This window comes from Drosophila serrata, unplaced genomic scaffold (genome assembly GCF_035046125.1).
Source record: "Drosophila serrata isolate PLE 108 unplaced genomic scaffold, ASM3504612v1 contig_293, whole genome shotgun sequence".
Taxonomy (NCBI): Eukaryota; Metazoa; Arthropoda; class Insecta; order Diptera; family Drosophilidae; genus Drosophila; species Drosophila serrata.
The window spans coordinates 2,947,842-2,971,078 of NW_028257191.1; the positions used below are offsets into that span (position 1 = coordinate 2,947,842).

At 38.0% G+C, this 23,237-nt stretch overlaps 2 protein-coding genes across 4 annotated transcripts; one reads left to right on the plus strand and one right to left on the minus strand.

The window, feature by feature from the left end:
• Positions 1-16,262: 16,262 nt before the first annotated feature.
• Taf8 (TBP-associated factor 8) lies at positions 16,263-17,840 on the minus strand. Of its 2 annotated transcripts, none has more exons than XM_086836792.1 (4): positions 17,346-17,840; positions 16,839-17,273; positions 16,646-16,774; positions 16,263-16,587 (listed from the first exon to the last, which is right to left on the minus strand). In XM_086836792.1, the coding sequence occupies exons 1-4, from the start codon at positions 17,491-17,493 to the stop codon at positions 16,316-16,318; spliced, it is 984 nt and encodes a 327-aa protein (XP_086692918.1). In that variant the 5' UTR covers positions 17,494-17,840; the 3' UTR covers positions 16,263-16,315. The 2 variants fall into 2 exon arrangements, with proteins under 2 accessions (XP_086692918.1, XP_020808461.2); XM_020952802.2 differs by having other exon boundaries at positions 16,263-16,590.
• mahe (maheshvara) lies at positions 17,820-22,253 on the plus strand. 2 transcript variants are annotated; one of them, XM_020952833.2, is made up of 3 exons: positions 17,820-18,222; positions 18,785-20,293; positions 20,738-22,253. In XM_020952833.2, the coding sequence occupies exons 2-3, from the start codon at positions 18,803-18,805 to the stop codon at positions 22,064-22,066; spliced, it is 2,820 nt and encodes a 939-aa protein (XP_020808492.1). In that variant the 5' UTR covers positions 17,820-18,222; positions 18,785-18,802; the 3' UTR covers positions 22,067-22,253. The 2 variants fall into 2 exon arrangements, with proteins under 2 accessions (XP_020808492.1, XP_020808491.1); XM_020952832.2 differs by having other exon boundaries at positions 17,874-18,565.
• The last annotated feature ends 984 nt before the right edge of the window (positions 22,254-23,237 follow it).

Here is a 23,237-nt window from a genome sequence, read left to right on the forward strand (position 1 = left end):
ATATGAATCTGCAGCGTAGGCGATCCCACGCTGAACCAATGTAAACAATCCACATCCGGAGCAAGCAATGCTCCTTCTCAATAACATAAATAATTCTTCAATCAATATCCCAAACGGGCGATCTCGCTCCCCAACTCTTGTAAACAAAGGGCAGTAGAAGTAAGATTTTTGTCACAATAATTTAGTCTTAAGCTGAGATCAATTGAATAAAGACGTGAAGCGGAATATTCGTTTGTTTTAATTCAACTTAGCGTTGTCCTTAGTCAACTGACGGGACATTAGTTCGACTCACAATATTAAAACACTTCACTGGCGCAGTCGGTAGGATACAAAAAGTATCCGAAAAAAAGAACCTCGAGTGAAAAATAAATTAAATTTTATAATTCAGTTCTCGAACAATAATTACGCAAACATTTTAAAACACTTCAACTTGGATTATAATTCCAATTCGGTTGTCCAACAAAAAGTGGAAGAACAAAACAAAACAAAAACACAATAAGTCCAACGGCACCTAACAGTTAATAACAACAAATAAATTTAAGAAAATTAATTTAAACAAACACTTCAACTTTAAAAAGTGAAATAAAAAATAAACTAAAATAAATTTGTATTTTACTATAACAACAAATTTACTGTAACAATGGCACAACCAGTTATCGCCGCACCTCAAATCGTTGCACTAAGCGACAACAACCTTGCTGAAGCTCGTCGGCAACTAAAAGACATCATGCCTTTTAAGGGTGATCCAGAAACTCTCTACACTTTCGTCAGCAGAGTGGACTATGTAATTTCACTCTACCAAACTAACGATGTGCGACAACAGAGGATTCTTCTTGGAGCCATCGAAAGAAACTTGGACGGACACGTAACACGATCATTGGGCCTTCCGAACATTGAAGATTGGCCTACCCTTAGATCGAGACTAGTTGCAGAATTTAAACCCCAAGCACCGAACTACAAACTACTGGAGAACTTCAGGGAGACACCTTACAAGGGAAATCTGAGAGCATTCTGCGAAGAAGCAGAAAGACGACGTCAAATACTAATTTCGAAATTGCATCTAGAAGGTAACCAGCCAGACTTTCTTATTTATCTTCAGGCGATTAAAGATTCCATTAAAATATTGATCAGAAAATTACCAATACAATTATTCACTATTTTGGCTCATCATAACATTGAAGACTTAAGATCATTAATCACTATCGCACAAAATGAGGGAATATATGAAGAACATGTTAATTTTGAATTAAATAAAATTCCAGAAAATCGTAATAAAAACTCAAACCCTAATCAAAATTCTAAACCACACAAATTCAATACAAATACACAAACCCAATATCGACCAAGTTACCCACAATATTCTCAACCATTCCAACCTAATTTTAATCAATACACACAATCGTTTAGACCCACCTATACACAACAGATACCTAACAACCAAACTATGTGGCCAAATCATTTCGGACCCAACCAATACATGAACACACAACCATTTACTCACAAAAATCCTTTTCCACAATATTCAAATAAAATTCAAAATCCTCAAACAGCACATTTTAAAGGAAATACATACCCCCAACAACAACAACCCTCTATATCTAAAAATACTAACTTTCCGGTTACCAAACGACTAAGACCATCGGACAGTGAACAAACCAAAATGTCTATTGACGAATTGAGATTTCAAGACGCACACGAACACGAATACGAAGAAATACAACCTAATTATTATGAACAACAGTATTATGACCACAATCAATACCATAGGTTGACTAATGAACAACAACAGCAACAACAGGTCCAATACACCCAAAATAAAGATGAACAAAATCTAAATAGCTCAGAACCAAACGAAAATTTTCGGTTAACAGCCCCGGACAACACCAATACATAGAAATAGCATACAAAGGTTGCACATACAATTGCCTTATAGACACAGGATCCACAATAAATATGATAAATAAAAATATATTTTGCCTTCCTATTCAAAATACTATATGCGAAGTTTTGACATCAAATGGCCCCATTACATTGAACAATTTAATTATGTTACCCAGCAATAGTATTTTTAAAACAACTGAACCATTTTATGTACACAATTTTTCTAATAATTATGATATACTAATTGGCAGAAAATTGTTGAAAAATGCACAATCAATTATAAATTACAAAAATAGTACAGTTACCCTTTTTGATAAAACATATAAATTAATAACTTCAAAGTCAGAAAAGAACCAAAATTTGTATATCCAAAAGCTAATAGAACCAATTAAAAAATCACCTCAGGCATCAAAAAAAAAAATTGATTTCGGATTATTTCGATTAGATCACCTAAATCAGGAGGAAACTTCAAGGTTGAAAGGTTTATTAAATAAATTCAAAAATCTTCAATATGAAGAAGGAGACAATCTAACATTTACAAATACCATTAAACACGTACTAAATACAACACATAACTCCCCAATTTATTCAAAACAGTACCCACTTGCTCAAGCTCACGAAATTGAAGTTGATAACCAAGTACAGGAAATGCTTAATCAGGGATTAATTAGGGAAAGTAATTCACCATACAATAGTCCTACCTGGGTAGTACCCAAAAAACCTGATGCATCTGGAAAAATTAAGTATAGAGTAGTAATTGATTATAGAAAGCTAAATGAAATAACTATTCCCGACAGATATCCAATACCAAACATGGACGAAATCCTTGGTAAACTAGGTAAATGCCAATATTTTACAACTATCGATTTGGCAAAGGGATTTCATCAAATAGAAATGGACTCAGAATCAATACCTAAAACTGCATTCTCCACCAAAAGCGGTCATTACGAATACCTTCGAATGCCATTTGGCCTTAGAAATGCACCTGCTACTTTTCAAAGGTGTATGAATAATATCCTTCGACCGTTGCTTAATAAACACTGTTTAGTGTATTTAGATGACATAATAATTTTTTCCACATCCCTTACCGAACATTTAAATTCATTACAGCTAGTTTTTTCCAAACTTGCAGAAGCAAATTTAAAGTTACAGTTAGACAAATGTGAATTCTTAAAAAAGGAAGCTAGTTTTCTTGGTCACATCGTAACCCCCAATGGTATAAAACCAAACCCCCTTAAAGTTAAAGCCATAGTTTCATATCCAATTCCAACAAAAGTAAAAGAGATCAGAGCTTTCCTTGGATTAACCGGTTATTATCGTAAATTTATCCCAAACTACGCAGACATAGCAAAACCAATGACCAAATGTTTAAAAAAAGGAGCAAAAATAGATACACAAAATATCGACTACATAGAAGCATTCAAAAAACTTAAAACATTAATAATTAGAGAACCAATTCTCCAATTACCCGATTTCGAAAAAAAATTCACTTTAACCACAGATGCCAGTAATCTAATGTGCATCAAGTTAGCAGGGCAACTTTGAAAAATCAAATTTTTGACTATACCATAATTTGCCGTTAATTATTCGTTAATTATTCGTGAAAGAAAAAAATTTGCCGTTCAATTTTTTAACTAAATTTTTTAATGTCCTGCTAAGTTGATATCAAGTTAGCAGGGCAACTTCTGAAAACTTTAATATTTCCAAAAACTTTTTTACTCAGAATTTGCCGTTAATTATTCGTTAATTATTCGTGAAAGAATCAAATTTGTCGCTCAATTTTTTATATTTTTTTTTTATTTTTTAAAAACTCAAAGTTGCCCTGCTAAGTTGATTTCAAGTTAGCAGGACAACTCCTGAAATCCTTCACATTTCCAAAAACTTTTTACGCCAGAATTTGCCGTTCATTATTCGTTAATTATTCGTGAAAGAATCAAATTTGTCACTCAATTTTTTATATTTTTTTTTTATTTTTTAAAAACTCAAAGTTGCCCTGCTAAGTTGATATCAAGTTAGCAGGACAACTCCTGAAATCCTTCACATTTCCAAAAACTTTTTACGCCAGAATTTGCCGTTCATTATTCGTTAATTATTCGTGGAAGAATCAAATTTGTCGCTCAATTTTTTATATTTTTTTTTATTTTTTAAAAACTCAAAGTTGCCCTGCTAAGTTGATATCAAGTTAGCAGGACAACTCCTGAAATCCTTCACATTTCCAAAAACTTTTTACGCCAGAATTTGCCGTTAATTATTCGTTAATTATTCGTGAAAGAATCAAATTTGTCACTCAATTTTTTATATTTTTTTTTATTTTTTAAAAACTCAAAGTTGCCCTGCTAAGTTGATATCAAGTTAGCAGGACAACTCCTGAAATCCTTCACATTTCCAAAAACTTTTTACGCCAGAATTTGCCGTTCATTATTCGTTAATTATTCGTGGAAGAATCAAATTTGTCGCTCAATTTTTTATATTTTTTTTTATTTTTTAAAAACTCAAAGTTGCCCTGCTAAGTTGATATCAAGTTAGCAGGACAACTCCTGAAATCCTTCACATTTCCAAAAACTTTTTACGCCAGAATTTGCCGTTCATTATTCGTTAATTATTCGTGGAAGAATCAAATTTGTCGCTCAATTTTTTATATTTTTTTTTATTTTTTAAAAACTCAAAGTTGCCCTGCTAAGTTGATATCAAGTTAGCAGGACAACTCCTGAAATCCTTCACATTTCCAAAAACTTTTTACGCCAGAATTTGCCGTTCATTATTCGTTAATTATTCGTGAAAGAATCAAATTTGTCACTCAATTTTTTATATTTTTTTTTATTTTTTAAAAACTCAAAGTTACCCTTCCATATGAAGTTAGCAGTGCCTCACCATGTACATCTACATGAAAGAAAGATGTATATGTGTAAAAATGTTATAGACGGGCGCCAGCAAGAATTCCAGAAAATTTTCACTGGCGTTCAGCGATCCGTGAAGATTTATAACAATTTTTTTTAGTTGGCGGCTAAACTTTTTAGTAAAAATATTAAGATTAAAAAATCTTGCTGACATAAATGGGAAATATACGTTTAAAAAAAGGATGGAGTAGATAGTAAATTCATTAAATCTTATGTGCAGATATTTATTTTTTTTTATTGGCGTCGGTGTCAATATTAGAGCGTGCAACGCCAAAGCCGAATTTAAAAAAACACTACTGCCGCAAACATGTTGCAGACAGAGTGGCGGCCATACGATAAAGTCGTTGTTGCAGAATTGTGATCCCGAAACTTTAGTATTTCTACCGCCTATCTGACGCCAAAATTTCAGTGGAATTGTTCTTACACAGTTTCACGCATCAATGATCGCAACCGAGAGTCGTCTGGGAAGACTTCATGTGGCGCCTCTGCCTGCGTATGCCAGACCATACAAAATGTGGGACTACCTGAGGCAAGGACTTGCTGGCGCCATGTATATAGATGGGAATATCTGCATATTAGAATACAGGGATCTATATATGTAAATACTACTAAATAATAGACGTAAAGGCGCCACATGAAGTCTTCCCAGACGACTCTCGGTTGCGATCATTGATGCGTGAAACTGTGTAAGAACAATTCCACTGAAATTTTGGCGTCAGATAGGCGGTAGAAATACTAAAGTTTCGGGATCACAATTCTGCAACAACGACTTTATCGTATGGCCGCCACTCTGTCTGCAACATGTTTGCGGCAGTAGTGTTTTTTTAAATTCGGCTTTGGCGTTGCACGCTCTAATATTGACACCGACGCCAATAAAAAAAAATAAATATCTGCACATAAGATTTAATGAATTTACTATCTACTCCATCCTTTTTTTAAACGTATATTTCCCATTTATGTCAGCAAGATTTTTTAATCTTAATATTTTTACTAAAAAGTTTAGCCGCCAACTAAAAAAAATTGTTATAAATCTTCACGGATCGCTGAACGCCAGTGAAAATTTTCTGGAATTCTTGCTGGCGCCCGTCTATAACATTTTTACACATATACATCTTTCTTTCATGTAGATGTACATGGTGAGGCACTGCTAACTTCATATGGAAGGGTAACTTTGAGTTTTTAAAAAATAAAAAAAAATATAAAAAATTGAGTGACAAATTTGATTCTTTCACGAATAATTAACGAATAATGAACGGCAAATTCTGGCGTAAAAAGTTTTTGGAAATGTGAAGGATTTCAGGAGTTGTCCTGCTAACTTGATATCAACTTAGCAGGGCAACTTTGAGTTTTTAAAAAATAAAAAAAAATATAAAAAATTGAGCGACAAATTTGATTCTTCCACGAATAATTAACGAATAATGAACGGCAAATTCTGGCGTAAAAAGTTTTTGGAAATGTGAAGGATTTCAGGAGTTGTCCTGCTAACTTGATATCAACTTAGCAGGGCAACTTTGAGTTTTTAAAAAATAAAAAAAAATATAAAAAATTGAGCGACAAATTTGATTCTTCCACGAATAATTAACGAATAATGAACGGCAAATTCTGGCGTAAAAAGTTTTTGGAAATGTGAAGGATTTCAGGAGTTGTCCTGCTAACTTGATATCAACTTAGCAGGGCAACTTTGAGTTTTTAAAAAATAAAAAAAAATATAAAAAATTGAGTGACAAATTTGATTCTTTCACGAATAATTAACGAATAATGAACGGCAAATTCTGGCGTAAAAAGTTTTTGGAAATGTGAAGGATTTCAGGAGTTGTCCTGCTAACTTGATATCAACTTAGCAGGGCAACTTTGAGTTTTTAAAAAATAAAAAAAAAAATATAAAAAATTGAGCGACAAATTTGATTCTTCCACGAATAATTAACGAATAATGAACGGCAAATTCTGGCGTAAAAAGTTTTTGGAAATGTGAAGGATTTCAGGAGTTGTCCTGCTAACTTGATATCAACTTAGCAGGGCAACTTTGAGTTTTTAAAAAATTAAAAAAAAATGTATAAAAAATTGAGCGACAAATTTGATTCTTTCACGAATAATTAACGAATAATTAACGGCAAATTCTGAGTAAAAAAGTTTTTGGAAATATTAAAGTTTTCAGAAGTTGCCCTGCTAACTTGATATCAACTTAGCAGGACAACTTTGAGTTTTTAAAAAATAAAAAAAAATATAAAAAATTGAGTGACAAATTTGATTCTTCCACGAATAATTAACGAATAATGAACGGCAAATTCTGGCGTAAAAAGTTTTTGGAAATGTGAAGGATTTCAGGAGTTGTCCTGCTAACTTGATATCAACTTAGCAGGGCAACTTTGAGTTTTTAAAAAATAAAAAAAAAAATATAAAAAATTGAGCGACAAATTTGATTCTTCCACGAATAATTAACGAATAATGAACGGCAAATTCTGGCGTAAAAAGTTTTTGGAAATGTGAAGGATTTCAGGAGTTGTCCTGCTAACTTGATATCAACTTAGCAGGGCAACTTTGAGTTTTTAAAAAATTAAAAAAAAATGTATAAAAAATTGAGCGACAAATTTGATTCTTTCACGAATAATTAACGAATAATGAACGGCAAATTCTGGCGTAAAAAGTTTTTGGAAATGTGAAGGATTTCAGGAGTTGTCCTGCTAACTTGATATCAACTTAGCAGGGCAACTTTGAGTTTTTAAAAAATAAAAAAAAATATAAAAAATTGAGTGACAAATTTGATTCTTTCACGAATAATTAACGAATAATGAACGGCAAATTCTGGCGTAAAAAGTTTTTGGAAATGTGAAGGATTTCAGGAGTTGTCCTGCTAACTTGATATCAACTTAGCAGGGCAACTTTGAGTTTTTAAAAAATAAAAAAAAAAATATAAAAAATTGAGCGACAAATTTGATTCTTCCACGAATAATTAACGAATAATGAACGGCAAATTCTGGCGTAAAAAGTTTTTGGAAATGTGAAGGATTTCAGGAGTTGTCCTGCTAACTTGATATCAACTTAGCAGGGCAACTTTGAGTTTTTAAAAAATTAAAAAAAAATGTATAAAAAATTGAGCGACAAATTTGATTCTTTCACGAATAATTAACGAATAATTAACGGCAAATTCTGAGTAAAAAAGTTTTTGGAAATATTAAAGTTTTCAGAAGTTGCCCTGCTAACTTGATATCAACTTAGCAGGACAACTTTGAGTTTTTAAAAAATAAAAAAAAATATAAAAAATTGAGTGACAAATTTGATTCTTCCACGAATAATTAACGAATAATGAACGGCAAATTCTGGCGTAAAAAGTTTTTGGAAATGTGAAGGATTTCAGGAGTTGTCCTGCTAACTTGATATCAACTTAGCAGGGCAACTTTGAGTTTTTAAAAAATAAAAAAAAAATATAAAAAATTGAGCGACAAATTTGATTCTTCCACGAATAATTAACGAATAATGAACGGCAAATTCTGGCGTAAAAAGTTTTTGGAAATGTGAAGGATTTCAGGAGTTGTCCTGCTAACTTGATATCAACTTAGCAGGGCAACTTTGAGTTTTTAAAAAATAAAAAAAAAATATAAAAAATTGAGCGACAAATTTGATTCTTTCACGAATAATTAACGAATAATGAACGGCAAATTCTGGCGTAAAAAGTTTTTGGAAATGTGAAGGATTTCAGGAGTTGTCCTGCTAACTTGATATCAACTTAGCAGGGCAACTTTGAGTTTTTAAAAAATTAAAAAAAAAATGTATAAAAAATTGAGCGACAAATTTGATTCTTTCACGAATAATTAACGAATAATTAACGGCAAATTCTGAGTAAAAAAGTTTTTGGAAATATTAAAGTTTTCAGAAGTTGCCCTGCTAACTTGATATCAACTTAGCAGGACATTAAAAAATTTAGTTAAAAAATTGAACGGCAAATTTTTTTCTTTCACGAATAATTAACGAATAATTAACGGCAAATTATGGTATAGTCAAAAATTTGATTTTCCAAAGTTGCCCTGCTAACTTGATGCACATAGTAATCTAGCCCTTGGAGCCGTACTTTCTCAAAATGGTCATCCTATATCCTTTATTAGCAGAACACTTAATGAACATGAATTAAATTACAGTGCTATCGAAAAGGAATTACTTGCCATTGTTTGGGCCACTAAAACTTTTCGACATTATTTACTAGGACGACATTTTCTCATTGCTAGTGACCATCAACCTCTTAGATGGCTGCATACTTTAAAAGAACCAAATGCCAAGTTACAAAGATGGAAAGCCAAGTTAAACGAATATCAATTTAAAATAGACTATATTAAAGGGAAAGAAAATTCAGTTGCCGATGCATTATCAAGAATTAAAATTGAAGAAAATCACCATAGTGAAGTTACTCAACATAGTGCAGAAGAAGATAATAGTAACCTAATTCATTTAACAGAAAAACCAATAAACTATTTCAAAAAACAAATAATTTTCATTAAATCCGATAACAATAAAGTAGAGCATTCAACAATATTCGGTAACTCCATTACAACAATTCAATATAATGTAATGACACTCGACAAAGCCAAACAAATTTTACTTGATCATTTTATTCATAGAAACATTACTATTCATATTGAAAGCGATGTAGATTTTGAAATCATTCAAAGAGCACACAGAGAAATTATTAATACCACTTACACTAAAGTAATTCGCAGCCTCCACTTATTAAAGAATGTTTGTTCATACGCCGAATTCAAAGAAATTATACTTCAATCACATGAAAAACTTTTACATCCAGGTATACAGAAAATGACTAAATTATTTAAAGAAAATCACTTTTTTCCAAATAGCCAACTATTAATTCAGAATATAATAAATGAATGCAACATATGCAATTTGGCTAAAACAGAACACAGAAATACCAAAATGCCTCTTAAAATCACACCCAACCCTGAACATTGTCGAGACAAATTTGTGGTAGATATTTATTCATCTGAGGGAAAACATTACATCAGTTGCATTGACATTTATTCAAAATTCGCTACACTTGAACATATTAAATCAAAGGATTGGATAGAATGCAGGAACGCACTAATGCGCATTTTTAATCAGTTAGGTAAACCCAAATTACTAAAGGCAGACAGAGACGGAGCTTTCACCAGCTTGACTCTAAAGCGATGGCTTGAAGCAGAAGGAATTGAATTACAACTTAACACGGCAAAAACCGGTGTAGCAGACGTCGAAAGACTACATAAGACAATAAATGAAAAAATCCGAATAATCAACTCATCCGATGATGAAGAAGTAAAATTAAGCAAGATAGAGACAATTCTTTACACATACAATCATAAAATAAAACATGACACCACTGGACAAACACCTGCTCAAATATTCTTATACGCTGGACATCCAATATTAAACACTCAAAATATTAAAGAAAGGAAAATAGATAAAATAAATGAAGATCGACAGGAATTTGACATTGACACTAGATACAGAAAAGGTCCACTTCAAAAGGGAAAATTAGAAAATCCATTTAAAGCTAATAAAAATGTAAAAAAAATAGACGAAGACCATTACAAAATTATTAATCGAAATAGGGAAACCCAATACTACAAAACACAATTTAAGAAACAAAAGAAAACTAATGCCGTTAAACTTCCACAGGAATCTTCTGTACGATGATGTTATTTCTCTTATTCACCACGGGCCACACTCAACAAATTCAAATAACCAACACAGATTCCGACCTTGGCTATTTACTCTTCTCAAGCGTTCCAATTCAAATACCGGTAGTATATGAACATCACTGTTTAAGGATTAATCTAACAGAAATCAATATTATCACTGAATCTTTTGGTAACAAAATCAAAGACTCGCCCAGAATGAAATATTTATACAATAAACTACTAAAAGAATTAAATGGTATAACTATTCATCAGCAAAATAGGCAGAAACGTGGACTATTTGACATAATAGGTTCATCTTTTAAATTTCTTTTTGGCACACTTGATGAAAATGATAGGGTAAACATTAACAAAAAAATTGACATAATTGCAGAAAATTCAATTCAACTTCATAAATTAAATGATGTCATAAAGTTTGTGAATGAAGGACTGGAGAAACTGACTAACTACCAAAATAACCGCAATAGTATTGACACACTTGTTTATGAACTCATGCAATTTATTGAGTACATTGAAGACATCGAAATGGGCATGCAACTTTCACGTCTTGGACTTTTTAACCCAAAGTTACTCAATTACGACAAACTAGAACGCATTAACAGCCAAAATATACTTTTAATCAAAACATCTACGTGGATTGACTACAAAAATAACGAATTGTTACTTATTTCACATATCCCTATTAACCACAAAACCATTAACACCATTAAAATAATTCCTTATCCCGACCATAATGGATATCAGTTAGACTATTCAGATCAACAATCATATTTTGAAGATAAGAATAAAATTTATAATCAAGACAATAAAGAAGTTAATAATGAATGCATTAAAAATATAATTAAGCGTAAAAATCCAATTTGTAATTTTATACCAACTCCTACAAAGGAAATGATTCAATATGTAGAACCAAATATTATACTTACATGGAATCTAACTGAAACTACAATCGAACAAAATTGTCAAGAATTAAATGGCGATATTAAAATAAATGGAAGCAAAATTATTAGAATAAAACAATGTAGAGTTAAAATTGGAAATGTTATTTTAAGCGAAAATTCGTTAAGTCCAGAATTTGATTTAACAGCATTGTATTCACCGATTAATGTTACTAAGATAAAAATAGTAGAACATAATGACGTTTTAAAACTAATTTCAGAAAATAATACCACACTTTACGTAATTATAATATTAGTTGTTATCGTTCTTATTATTTTTGTTGTCCTATCAAAATTGTATACACAAAATCCACTTACCTTTTTATATACAAAATTTAGAAAACAAGCAAAAAATAATCAAGAACCACAACAAGAAATAGAACCGGCACAAAATCAGTTGCCTGCATTGTACCCTGAAATGCCAACCCAATCATAGGCAACCCTTTTAAGGGGAGGGAAGTGACATATTCACAAATTCAGCTATGTTCCAAGAAATATGAATCTGCAGCGTAGGCGATCCCACGCTGAACCAATGTAAACAATCCACATCCGGAGCAAGCAATGCTCCTTCTCAATAACATAAATAATTCTTCAATCAATATCCCAAACGGGCGATCTCGCTCCCCAACTCTTGTAAACAAAGGGCAGTAGAAGTAAGATTTTTGTCACAATAATTTAGTCTTAAGCTGAGATCAATTGAATAAAGACGTGAAGCGGAATATTCGTTTGTTTTAATTCAACTTAGCGTTGTCCTTAGTCAACTGACGGGACATTAGTTCGACTCACAATATTAAAACACTTCACTATATATGCTTCTGTTTGCAATCAAAATCTTAATCAATAAAGTTTCGACACCAAATGCACCCCAAGTTTTTAAAGTTTTCTTTGTCAACAATAAATAAAAGGCTTAGTTTTTAAAATATTTAAGCTATGTAAATAAAAATATTTTTATTAATTTGTTAATAAGAAACAATTTGATGTTAATATATGAAAATAATAAATAAAAATGATGTAAATAAATTTAATAACAATTTAAATGAATGATTTTAATTCATTAAATTACGATTTCATTTCTTTTTGATAAAATAAAACATTTTCCAGCTTACGACCATTGCATTACGACCATAGGAACGATCGGAAAATATTTAGAAAAACGGAATGAATAGGATCGGAGGACTATATCATATAGTATTCATGGGAACGATCGGAAAATGTTTAAAAAATAATACAAACTCCTGTAGTTTTTAAGATATTTTCATCTAATTAAGATATGGATATTTTATATTATTTCAGAATTTCGGTTTCGATCGTTAAATGTGAAGGAAATTCCAAAACTCCCCCTCCCCCTCTCCCTCTCACTCTCTTAATGCACCGTGCAACGTATTTGGTATGACTGTGCAACTCAAGAGGCACCCCTTACTCTCTAACACTCTCACTGCCTTTCTCCAGAGATAGCCCTTACGCTCCCGCTCACTTATTCTCGGCTCTCTTTGCTCGGGCACTATAAATACAGGGCGCTACCGGCCCTCGGGCCTTATTCGGTGCGCGGAGTGGCTGCTGGCAACATCTATGGTGAAAGTGGAAGTGATCGTGATAATGTCACCTGCATCTGGATAAACAGAAAGAAGCTCTACACCGGATGCAAGTAAACAATGACGTGTCCTAAAATTCTTCACCGAATGGAAGTAAACAATGACGTGTAATTAACTCTTCACCGGATGGAAGTAAACAATGACGTGTCCTTAATTTCGGTAAATCTTAACTGAAGTGGGAGTGATAGTAAACCAAATTAACATCACCTGGACCCAACGCAATGCATCTGGATAAACAGGAAGAAGCTCTACGCACTGGATGGATGTAAACAATGACGTGTCCTCAATTCCGGTAAGTCTTACCAATGACAATTATATCATATATAGATACTATCGGATGGATCAGGCCTGGGTGTATAATCAGCTATGCTCGCTTTGCACTTATTTTTTGATTAATCCTTTTATTGCCATTAGCCCCATTACTTAATTTTAATTTAAAGTGCATTTAAAATATTGATTTAGTATACCTAGAATAAACATATTTTAAAATTTCTTGTAGGTAAGCGAAGCTAAACCCAATGATTGCCAAAATATATATATGCTTCTGTTCGCAATCAAAATCACAATCAATAAAGTTTCGACAGCGAACTTACCCCAAGTTTTGTCAACAATTCATAAAAGGTTTAGTTTTTTAAATATTTGAACCCCATATGCTAATATCTTAATAAAAATTTGACATTAATGTATACAAATAATTAATAAAAATAATTGGCATAAAAATATATAAAAATAATAATTTAAAATAAATTGTTTTAGTTCATTTAATTAAATAAAATAAATTAATGTTCATTTATATTAAATAAAATAAATTAATGTCCAGCTCACGGCCGAGGCAATCAAATCAAAGGACTCAATTAGGACTTTCAGTTCGCTCTGCTTGAGGTGAGAGAGAGCGCTCTCTTTTCGTTTGTTTACATTTCAATATTAAGGTGAATTACCAGAAACACAACTAACAGCTAAGTATGGGCTCACCACAAACATGGGGGATAGGAGAAACAAAAGCAACAAATGATCTTTACTCACCACTTGTGTAATGAAAAAGTTCCAAGCGAAAGCGCTTTGCTGAATTCACCTCGTTCACCGGGACCTGTTGAATTCCTGGCGCATATATATCTGTTTCACTTGCACACAACAAAAATCACTACAACAAAAACAACAAAATTTCACCGCACATATGCATTTGTTTCACTTGCACACGCGCACACACACACACGAACGGCTCCTTTGGTTGCGCAACTCAGGCGTATATTTTTCCGGCTTTAAATGCGGATTTTCGCGCATAGATCCGATTGCGATCTGGTCATCCGCGTATATCACCGTCGACGTAGATTTTTCCGGTTGTTTTCCCGCTTTCCGCACAGTTTTCCTTCCTTTATTTACCCGTTTTCGTTCGCCCGACAGCAAATGGTGACTTGGAGCACCCGTTTTTTTTGTTGTATTTTTTTTCTTGGGCTGCAGCCTGTTAATGGCGTTCCTTGACTTCTCTGATATATGTTTTAGCACTGCCCACTAGTTAATCACTTGGGCAACACAATATTAACACGCGCGACTTGCTGATTTAGTTTATTTAATATTATTTGCTGCGAAAAACCCGGAGTGAAAAAACCACGACTGCCTTCGACGCTCGCCAGTGTTGAAATAATGAGCAGCTGCTGCGATCGTATGGTGAGTAGAGCGATCCGAAAGTGGTAGGCTTATAGCCCGCAAGCGACGCGTGCGAGAAAAGAGTACAGCTATATAAGCCAAAAAAGGAGAAATATAAGGAATTCACCTTCCCGCCATTTCACTATGCCAATAAGCCAATTGTAAATAAATTAGCAATAAGAGGAGATTCCAGGTTAATTGTGTGGCCAGCAAGGCAACCGACCTTGGCTAACAACAGTAGACATGGCGACGAGCATGCGACCAATCCCAAACATATCCGGAAACCACCTAAAAGTACGAAAAACCAAGCGCCGAGATGTCCTGCTCCTGGCGAATGACCAGGAGAGTGGCAGGAGGCGCCACGTAAGGCGGCGGGCAGTGGGACTGGACATGAAATCGTATTTGGAGATGCAACTGGACGTGGTGGAGGTGGTGGCGGTGGTGGTGGTGGTGTTGACCGGACGACCGTCCACTCCGCGGTATAACAGAGCGGCACATCGATGGAACGAGTGGGCAGCGAGCTTGGGACGCAGTAAAGGAGTCATTTCCGACCCCATAAACCATATATATTCTTGATCAGCATCGTCAGGCGAATCTATCTAGCCATCTCCGACAAGAAAAGAAATGTTTTCAAAAATTTTAAATTTCTTGAGAAAAGCAAAGGGGTTACATCGTTAAAATTTTCAAAAATTGGCAAAAAAAAAAATTTGAACCTTCTAAAATTTTAAATTAAGTATGCAGATTTGTTAAACTAATAAAAACTAGCATAGAACAGCTTTTCGAATTGAAATTAATGCATTTTTGGCTGAGTTATGATATTTGAAAAACTTGGATTTACCCAAAAAAAATTGCACACTTTATAATATTTATAGGTATACGAAGCCAATGATTACCAAAATCAAAATCTTAATTAATAAAAATATTTGCAAAAAAAAAAATCGACCAAATATTCAACTGATTTGTAATGTTACCCCTTACTATCATTGAAATGAATAAGAATTCCACACTTTCACCCATATTCAATTTTAATTCATTAAAAATGATGTCGCAATAAATTATCACCAATGACTGCATCCATTTTGTATACACAGACGTCACCCACTTGAAAGTTAGGGGCTTATGCGACTTTACATCTGGTCGAGTGGTCATCGTAATAATCCTGATGCAATGAAGCGGGAGGACAAGTGGTAGGGCCGCTGTCCTGCCATGCAATCCATGCACATTTAATCCAATTTATCAGAAATATAAAAGCGACATATGCCCCTAATTGAGGCTAATACGCTCGGACAGCAAATAGTTTTGCATCTCTTAATTGGCCCGTGCAGAGTTGGTGCTTTGTTTCGGCGGTAAATGTCAGCAGAGTGTGGGCACAAGTTCGAGCCAAAGGCAAAGGCCGAATGCTTCCCATTTAATTTAATATAACAAAGTTGGCAAAATGCACTGCGTCCCTAATTGTTGGCTAACATGAGGGGACAATACTTTCTAACATCCTGATTGTGGTAAGCGTGCAGGAGACTGAAAGGGTTTCAATTAAGTAGTTTATGAACGGACAAAAGTTACCCTTGGCATCCAAAGATATTCTACAAAATATAACAAAAAACTATAATAAACAAAAAAACCATTTCCACATTCAATTTGAAACTTAATTTATATAAAACTTTACCTATAATTACAAGCTACATCTATACGCTATTTTTGGTTATGTCTAAAGTGGAAGGCGTGGGTATTGTTGGCGCTGCAGTGGCCAAACTCCTGCCCGTCATAATCCCAGGAGTGGGTCCAGTCTTGGATCGCTTGGGCAATGTGGCAGCCCTCAAGTAGGGATTGTCGATATTAGGATTCTCCAGTATTGCCTTATTCGTGGTTGAGTTGGGTTTGATCTCCAGTTCGGGCTTCTCCTCCTTGGACTTGTCGCCGTCCAGCTCCTCATTGTCACTGTCGCCCTCTTCGCCGTCTTCTGGAAATAGAGTGTAAATATACATAGAATAGGATTCATAGAGGCCAGAGCTCACCTTTGCTGGGCGCATCCTCTGTGCGATTGGCCACCAGGTAATGGTATTCCAGTTCCTCAAAGTCAAACACCTGATCCGTGGGATTCAATGCGGCAGCGTAGGGCGGGAATGCGGGCTTGCAGGCAATCACTAATCGGAAAATTACACAATATAAGCAAAGTATAGAATATGATAAGAGTTGCAGGGCACTGACATGGAAACATGTTGTCCTCGGTGGGAAAGAGATTGTTCGTTTCCGTGGTCTTGCACAGGAACTTGGTGAGCGCCTTCTCGATGTCCCGCTTCTGGCAGGCGGCCTTCTCACGGATCGCCTCATATTCCGTCACCGGCTGCTTATGCGTGGGCGTTCTTATGTAGGCATGCGGATCCGGCATTGACGGGAAGTAGCTGGGCACGTAATGTGGATGCGAGGACTTGCTGCCAGCTTGGAGCAGGCTTAGCTGACGCTGCTGGGTCTGTTGCGGTGGCAGGGGTATTGGCGCATAGACCTCCCTCCGCATATATGGATCCAGGCTGCTGACCGTAATGCCCATATTAATGAGGGCCAGGCTTACATCGCCCACGGTGGGCATTGTGCGTCCGCTTAGCTCGCAGTAGTTGTGCGCCGAGTTCCCGATCTCCACGATAACTGGAAAGGTGAGGATGGATAACCACTAGGCGCTACATAACACTAGGTATGCAAATATTTATTTAGACTTACGCGCTTGCAGCATCTGGGTGAGCGTCTCCAGGCACTGGTTGCTTGCCTGGCCGGCGCCCTTGTCCTGTAGCAGCTGTGACACCGCCTTGTTCAGCAGCCGCCGGTAGGCATCCACGTTGGGCACATAAACAGCCTCTACCTTCTCCATAAGACTTTAAAATTAGGTTTGTTTACGTTGTTGGCCAAAATATAAAAAAGCGGCGAAAATACTCGATTGAAAACAATGGCAGTCCGTCGTGGTGAAGTAGTGTTTCTATGCGGTAGCCATCCGGTCACACTTAGCTGGCATAGCGTTGCCCCATCGACCAATGATTCCCGGTCCATTTGGAAATAGTGGGAAAAATCGAATTTTATTTAATGGGGGTGTGCATGCAGATGCAGATACAGATATATAAACACTTTCCCCAATTTTTCAGCGTCTGTATGTTTACTTTACAAAATTAATTAAATTTCCCTCATCGACGCTAGTTCGGCACATTTCGCAAAATCCCCTTTGGCATATTTAAGCGACCGGGCCACGGTCACACCGTTCACCACACAACTTGCTGCTGCAAACGCGTTTTTTTTTTGTTGTACAAATCTAAAATACAAGAATTAGGATTAGTTAATGAGCTCCTAGTGTTTAACCAAGTACACCTTTAGTTAGCTTTACAGTTAGTTTCCCGTGGTAAGCGAATGCGACAGCAATTGCAATCAATTACCATTAGCGAAGAGGCGTGAGCGTGACGAAAAGAGAGCGGAGCAAAACAACTAGACGAGACAGGACTTGAATAGGATACAGGAAAAAATCGAAATAGGCTGCTAAAATCTGCAGGCCAATGTCAATTGCAGCGCATTAATATATAAATCGTACAACTACACAGTCCAAGAGGAAAAGGTAAGTGTGGAATCGTGGTGAGGCGTGAAAATGCAATGCATTTTTTTTTCGTTTCGTTTCTCTTGGGTTTTTTTTTTTTTTCTTGTGTGTGCGCGGTGCTGCGTTTGTTTCTCTTTGTTGCTGCTCGCTCTCCGAGCAGCGCCGCTGCGATGCTGTATTGATTTTTTCGGTGGTGGGTGGCGGATAGGTGGTTGGCCCTGCTTCTCCTGTCATCCCGAGCCCCAGTTCGAGTCCCCCTGTCAAGCACGTTTCCCTTCATTAGTTCAGTATAGTCTTGCCTACAGTTCAGTAAAGCCGTTTCTCTATTTCTATTTTTTTAAACTCATCAGGCAACACCAACACGGTGAGTAGAAGCGAAAAAAAACAGAAATAACAAAAACGAAAGCGAATCCCGATAGTAACGCGGCGGTTAGAGAGAGCAAAACAGTTACAAAAGTGCAAAGTCTGTGTGTGTGTGTTCGTGCGCGAAGTGCGGTATTTTTTTTGTTCTTGTATTCTTCTGAAATTTCCATTTCTTACTGAAATTTTATTGTTTTTTCTTCTCTGTTTTGGGCATTTGCAGGAGCTAGGATTTAGAGCGATGTATGCAGGAACTTATGCACCCAACGCCGGTGGCGTGCAACAACACACGGGAGGCGGCTACTACGGTAACGGTGCCGCCGGAGGCGCAGGCGGTGGCAACGGACCTCGCCACGATCGTCCATATTATCCGCGCAATAATTTTGCCGGTGCCGGCGGTGCAGCGACCATAAATGGAGCGGCCGGTGCCGCTGGTAGCATGCACTTTGGCCAGCCGTACGGCGTAATGGCCTACGGCATCCAGAATGGCCTGGGCATGGGCGGAGCCGGTGGCAATCCATACCGTCAGCAGAATGGTGTGACCTTTACCGGAAATGGGCTTGGAGGCGGTGCAGCCGGCGCAGGTGGTAACGGCGGTGGCTATGGCGGTCTGCGTGGCAAGAATCCCAGCTATGGACAGCGCTACCAGAAGCCGCATAACGGCGGCGGTGGTGGCTACCAGAGTAGTAACTACAATGCTGCCGCTCTGGGCATGCTATCCAAGGAGGAGCGCGCCGAGATTCAGCGCGAGAAGGCCAAGAATCCAGGACGAAACCTTGTTAAACCGACATGGAATAACCTGGAACCGTTCCACAAGAACTTTTACGTAATACACCCCAACACATTGGCCAAGTCGGAGCAGGAGGTGGCCGATATCCGTCGCGAACTGGAGATTACCGTGTCTGGACAGGACCTACCCCATCCCGTGGTTAGCTTCGAAGAGAGCTCGCTGCCATGTCATGTCATTGATGAGATGACGCGCCAGGGCTTCACCAAGCCCACGGCCATCCAGTCGCAGGGATGGCCCATTGCCCTATCTGGACGCGATCTGGTGGGCATCGCACAGACAGGATCCGGTAAGACGCTGGCCTACATGCTGCCAGCCATTGTGCACATTTCTAAGCAGCCGCCCATTATGCGCGGCGAGGGACCCATCGCCTTGGTGCTGGCACCCACACGCGAGCTGGCCCAGCAGATCCAGTCGGTGGTGCGAGACTATGGACACCTGTGCAAGCCCGAAATACGCCACACGTGCATCTTTGGCGGCTCCTCCAAGGTGCCCCAGGCCCGTGACTTGGAGCGCGGCGTTGAGGTGATCATCGCTACACCCGGCCGTTTGATTGACTTTTTAGAGAATCGGAACACTAACCTACAGAGATGCACCTACCTGGTGCTGGACGAGGCGGACCGTATGCTGGACATGGGCTTCGAGCCCCAGATCCGAAAAATCATCGAACAGATTCGTCCCGATCGTCAGGTGGTCATGTGGTCCGCTACCTGGCCCAAAGAGGTGCAGGCCTTAGCAGGCGACTTCCTAAACGATTACATCGAAATTAACATTGGGTCGATGAGTTTGTCAGCCAATCACAACATTCGCCAGATAGTAGAGATATGCACCGAAATGGAGAAGCCACAGCGCTTAGTTCGTCTGCTCAAGGAGATTGCCCCAACCATCAATAATGGAAGCAACAATGGACATAAGATCATCATTTTTGTAGAGACCAAAATCCGGGTGAGTATTGCCAATTATTGGAAATTCCTAGGAAGAAAGTTAGAACGCGTCGTAGTCCACTGTCTGTCTGACATTACATCTCCAAGTTACAGTCCCAAGACTTGACTCTAGCCACGGCTATATGTAATTACAGCCTCTCCAACATCAGATTACATTCCTTTTAAAGTTGACTCAACCGTGGCCCTTGCATTTCTTCATTTAAATGTAAATACAAGACTCTTGTTTATATTTGAATCTTGCCTGGTTTTCTATAATTGAACTTGAGGCACCTGGCACACTTGAGTGCACATTTTCTTCATAAACAACTTGGTAAACTAACAACCTAACTTGTTTGCTTGCTTGAAATTAAAGCCCAAGTGCCACAGGATCTTGACAACATTCGTAGCCTATGTATTTCGATATTCAACTACTTAAAACCTAAAATATTCCCACCTTTCCATCTAGGTCGAGGAGATCCTACAAATTATTCGCACCGAGGGATACACCGCCACCTCCATTCACGGCGACAAGACCCAGAACGAGCGTGACTCTGTGCTGAAGGACTTCCGTAACGGCAAGTCGAATATTCTGATTGCCACCGATGTGGCCTCACGCGGCCTGGACGTTGAGGATTTGCAGTATGTGATTAACTATGATTATCCCAACTCCTCCGAGAATTATGTGCATCGCATCGGACGCACGGGACGGTGCCAGCAGCTAGGCACTGCGTATACCCTTTTCACACACGACAATGCCAAGCAGGCACGTGAATTGATCTCCGTGCTTGAGGAGGCGGGCCAGACGCCATCGCAAGCGCTTTTGGACCTCGCACGCTCAATGCCCAGCGGCGGATATCGTGGCAACAAACGCTGGAATAGCAATGGCAGCGGGGATCGCAATCATGGCGGTCACAATGGCGTTTATCAGCAGCGCAGCAGCAACCCCCTCAACTACCAGGCTGCCGGCGGTGGCTACAATAACAACCGCGGGGGACCACCAAACGGCGGTGGCTACCCACAGTATGCCGCTGGCGGCAATAACTATCAGCAGAATGGAGGCGGCGGCGGTTTGGGCAACAATTGGAACCGCATGAATCAAATGGGACAGGACGGAAGCAGTGGCGGTGGACAGCAGCAGCGGAACGGCAACGCCTATCGTCCGAGGGCTCCCTTCAACAGCGGCGGACCCCGAGCCATAATGGGCCACCAGGGTGGTGGTAATGGCGGTGGAGCCGGCGGAGCTGCCGGAGTCGGTGGCGGACCCCAGCCGCATATGGCGCACCAGCAGGGCGGTCAGTATATGCCGCAGGCATATCGCGGTCGTGGACAATTTGTGCCCCAAGGCGCCGGAGCTGGAGGCATGCCTCCGCGCTTCCAGCAGTTACCGAAACGTGACTACCAGCAGCACTATCAGCCGCAGCAGCAGCAACAGTTGGCCCAACAATTGGCCCAGCAACAGCAGCAGCCCAAACCACCGAAGGATGATGGCAACAACTATGCTCCGCCGCCGCAGCCGTCGGCAGTGACCACACCATTGGTTCACTACACACCGGCCAATTCGCCACCGATTGCGGCCGTAGCAGCAGCCGCTGCCCGAGCAGCCGCTGTAGCTCCGGCACCGCCGAGTGCTGCCTACATGTACGAAGCTGCCGGGGTGCTGACCACAGCGGCGGCACCGGGCACCAATCCGTATGCCAATCAGTTTAGCATGCCGGCCACGTACTATGCTCAGCATCAGTTCACCCAGGTCACCGCTGGACCTGCGCCCGGGCCCGAGCAGGCCGGACAACTTTAAGGTGATAACAACAGCGTTAACGGCGATGATGGCGGACGATGACTACGACACGGACAAACAAAAAATATCTATATATAGCCCACAAAAACACACAATTTAGCCACTGCAAGAGACATGCAATCGGAATGCATATGATTTTGAAAGAAATGAAGAAGATAGTTTTGCAAACATAAAAGAGCAAACGTAACACCTTGTTTTCCTTTTATTTTTTGTACGTCCTTTCACTATTTGCTACTCGTACTACTTACTACTACAACTACTACTATTGATAGTATCCCCTTTTGTTGTGTTCTCTAACGCGGCGATTCAGAAGCGCCTTACCTTGACCTTACATTATCTTTTATTTACTGTTACTGCTGTTGGCAAAAACGGCCTCCAAACATCGACATCAAGCGGTGAGTGTTTAGTGTGCGTTTATCCTTGGAATAATTGTTAATTATATCACTTCTTTGATTGTTGCACAGCCATTAATGCTACGGATTGGACCGGAGAGCAAGCGCGCCCGTGGAATATAGGACAGAAAAGTAGGAACCCACTTTGGCCTCAATGAGGTAATACACCAAACAAAACAAGAACAACTCGAAAATGAAAATTGAAACTAGTTTTTAAGCTTTTCCAAAAACACCAAACACACACACACACACAACACACATATTCTGACAGTTGCATGTTATTCGAATGATTAGAAGGAAAATATGTAGGGTTTAACATCATTTTACCCCTTTCCGGCCAGTAATTTTGGGCAAAACGAGAGATATATATATACATTTTGTTAACAAACAGACACACTATTAGTTAAGTGATATTCATGTGTATTAGCCATTACACGAGAAACTACACCAACGATTTGAACAAATGTTACAACAACAAAATGAAAAAGGGTAATGAATACGAAGAAATAAGAAGAAACCCTTTCACTAACTTGGTTGGTATGAAATGAACGGTTTGCTTATAATAACAACACATCCAAATATATATGCATACAAGTCGAATTTTTTTTTTTTAATATTGTATCCGAAAAGGCGACAAATTTGCAAACAAACAATTACAACAAAGGGAAAATTGAAGCTCTGAAAAACGGTATTCCAACACACAATTTCCATTTCAATTTCAAGTTAAACGTAGCGAGCGGCTGATCATAAAAATACATCTATATCTATATTATATTGCT